Genomic DNA, 1,389 nt, shown 5'->3' with positions numbered 1-1,389 from the left:
GAGGAAGATACGTGAAATGTGGAGAAACAGGAGTTTGCATGCTAATAAGCCAGTGTTGTTGTGACTCAGTGACCATGGTTGAGATGTGGGATGTTCCCTACATAAATTGTGAAGATAAAAATTAATGTAGAAGACATTCTGTGAGTGCAGTTATAGGTAATGTTTTATATAAGAAAATCATTCATATTTAGTAGAAATGATGGGTCTGATCTGGGAAGACAAGAAATGCTTTGTTAACTAACAACAACTCAACAGTGAAATGGAGAAAAAGAAAGCAAGGCTGTGGACATGATTTAGAGACAACTGTAAGCAAGCAAAAGTTTTGAATTGTTTTTTTATTTTTAATTTCCCTACACAGATGCTGATCTTCTCATTGCCTTCTCCACTGGAGTGTGATTGTGAGATTGGATTGAGGCGTAACAGCAAGCACTATGGCACCCTTAAACTCCAGCAATACCTTTTCCTCCATGTTCTATCTCACAGGTATCCCAGGCTATGAGGAATATCACCACTGGATTTCCATCCCATTCTGTGTCCTCTACTTTGTTGGAATCATGGGCAACTGCACCATCCTGCATATTGTCCGGACAGATTCCAGACTCCATGAGCCCATGTACTACTTCCTGGCCATGCTTTCCCTCACGGACATGGGCATGTCCATGCCCACAATGATCACACTCTTCAGGGTGCTGTGGTCCATTTCCAGGGAGATCCAGTTCAATATTTGTGTGGTCCAAATGTTTTTCATTCACACTTTCTCCTTCACTGAATCATGTGTACTCTTGGCCATGGCCCTTGACAGGTATGTGGCCATCTGCAACCCCCTAAGATATGCTACCATTCTCACTCCAAGACTTATCATCAAAATTGGAATTGCATCCCTGCTCAGGAGTGCCATTGCTATGATTCCACTTCTGGCCCGGCTGGCTTTCTTTCCCTTCTGCCGCTCCCATGTCCTTTCTCATTCTTACTGTCTGCACCAGGACATGATCCGCCTTGCCTGTGCTGATGTGAAGTTTAATGTTATATGGATTGGTTCTGATCACTGTGCTGTGGGGCATGGATTCGCTGGGCATTTTTGTGTCTTATGTGTTCATTCTTCACTCAGTATTAAAAATATCATCTAGGGAGGGAAGGCTTAAGGCCCTTAACACATGTGGATCCCACATCTGTGCTGTGCTCATCCTGTATGTGCCTATGATTGGACTATCTATCGTCCATCGTTTTGCCAAACACTCCTCCCCACTCATCCACATCTTCATGGCTCATATTTACTTATTAATTCCGCCTGTGCTTAACCCAATTATCTACAGTGTGAAGACTAAGCAGATCCGTCAAGGAATCCTCAACCTGTTTCTCCCCAAGAAAATCGGTTCTAGTATGATGTAG

The 1,389-nt window shown here is 43.3% G+C and overlaps 1 protein-coding gene across 1 annotated transcript; it reads left to right on the top strand.

Annotated features, from left to right (window-relative positions):
• Positions 1–431: 431 nt before the first annotated feature.
• Positions 432–1,389, top strand: LOC119254659 (olfactory receptor 51L1-like). The gene is given in 2 exon segments (XM_037521759.1): positions 432–1,024; positions 1,026–1,389. Coding segments are annotated over 2 exon segments (957 nt in total).

The sequence above is a fragment of the Talpa occidentalis genome, unplaced genomic scaffold (genome assembly GCF_014898055.3).
Source record: "Talpa occidentalis isolate TD23 unplaced genomic scaffold, MPIMG_talOcc4v2.1 talOcc4.3, whole genome shotgun sequence".
Lineage (NCBI taxonomy): Eukaryota > Metazoa > Chordata > Mammalia > Eulipotyphla > Talpidae > Talpa > Talpa occidentalis.
Note: the sequence above shows the minus strand (reverse complement) of the source record. Positions and strands in the feature narration are given on the sequence as shown.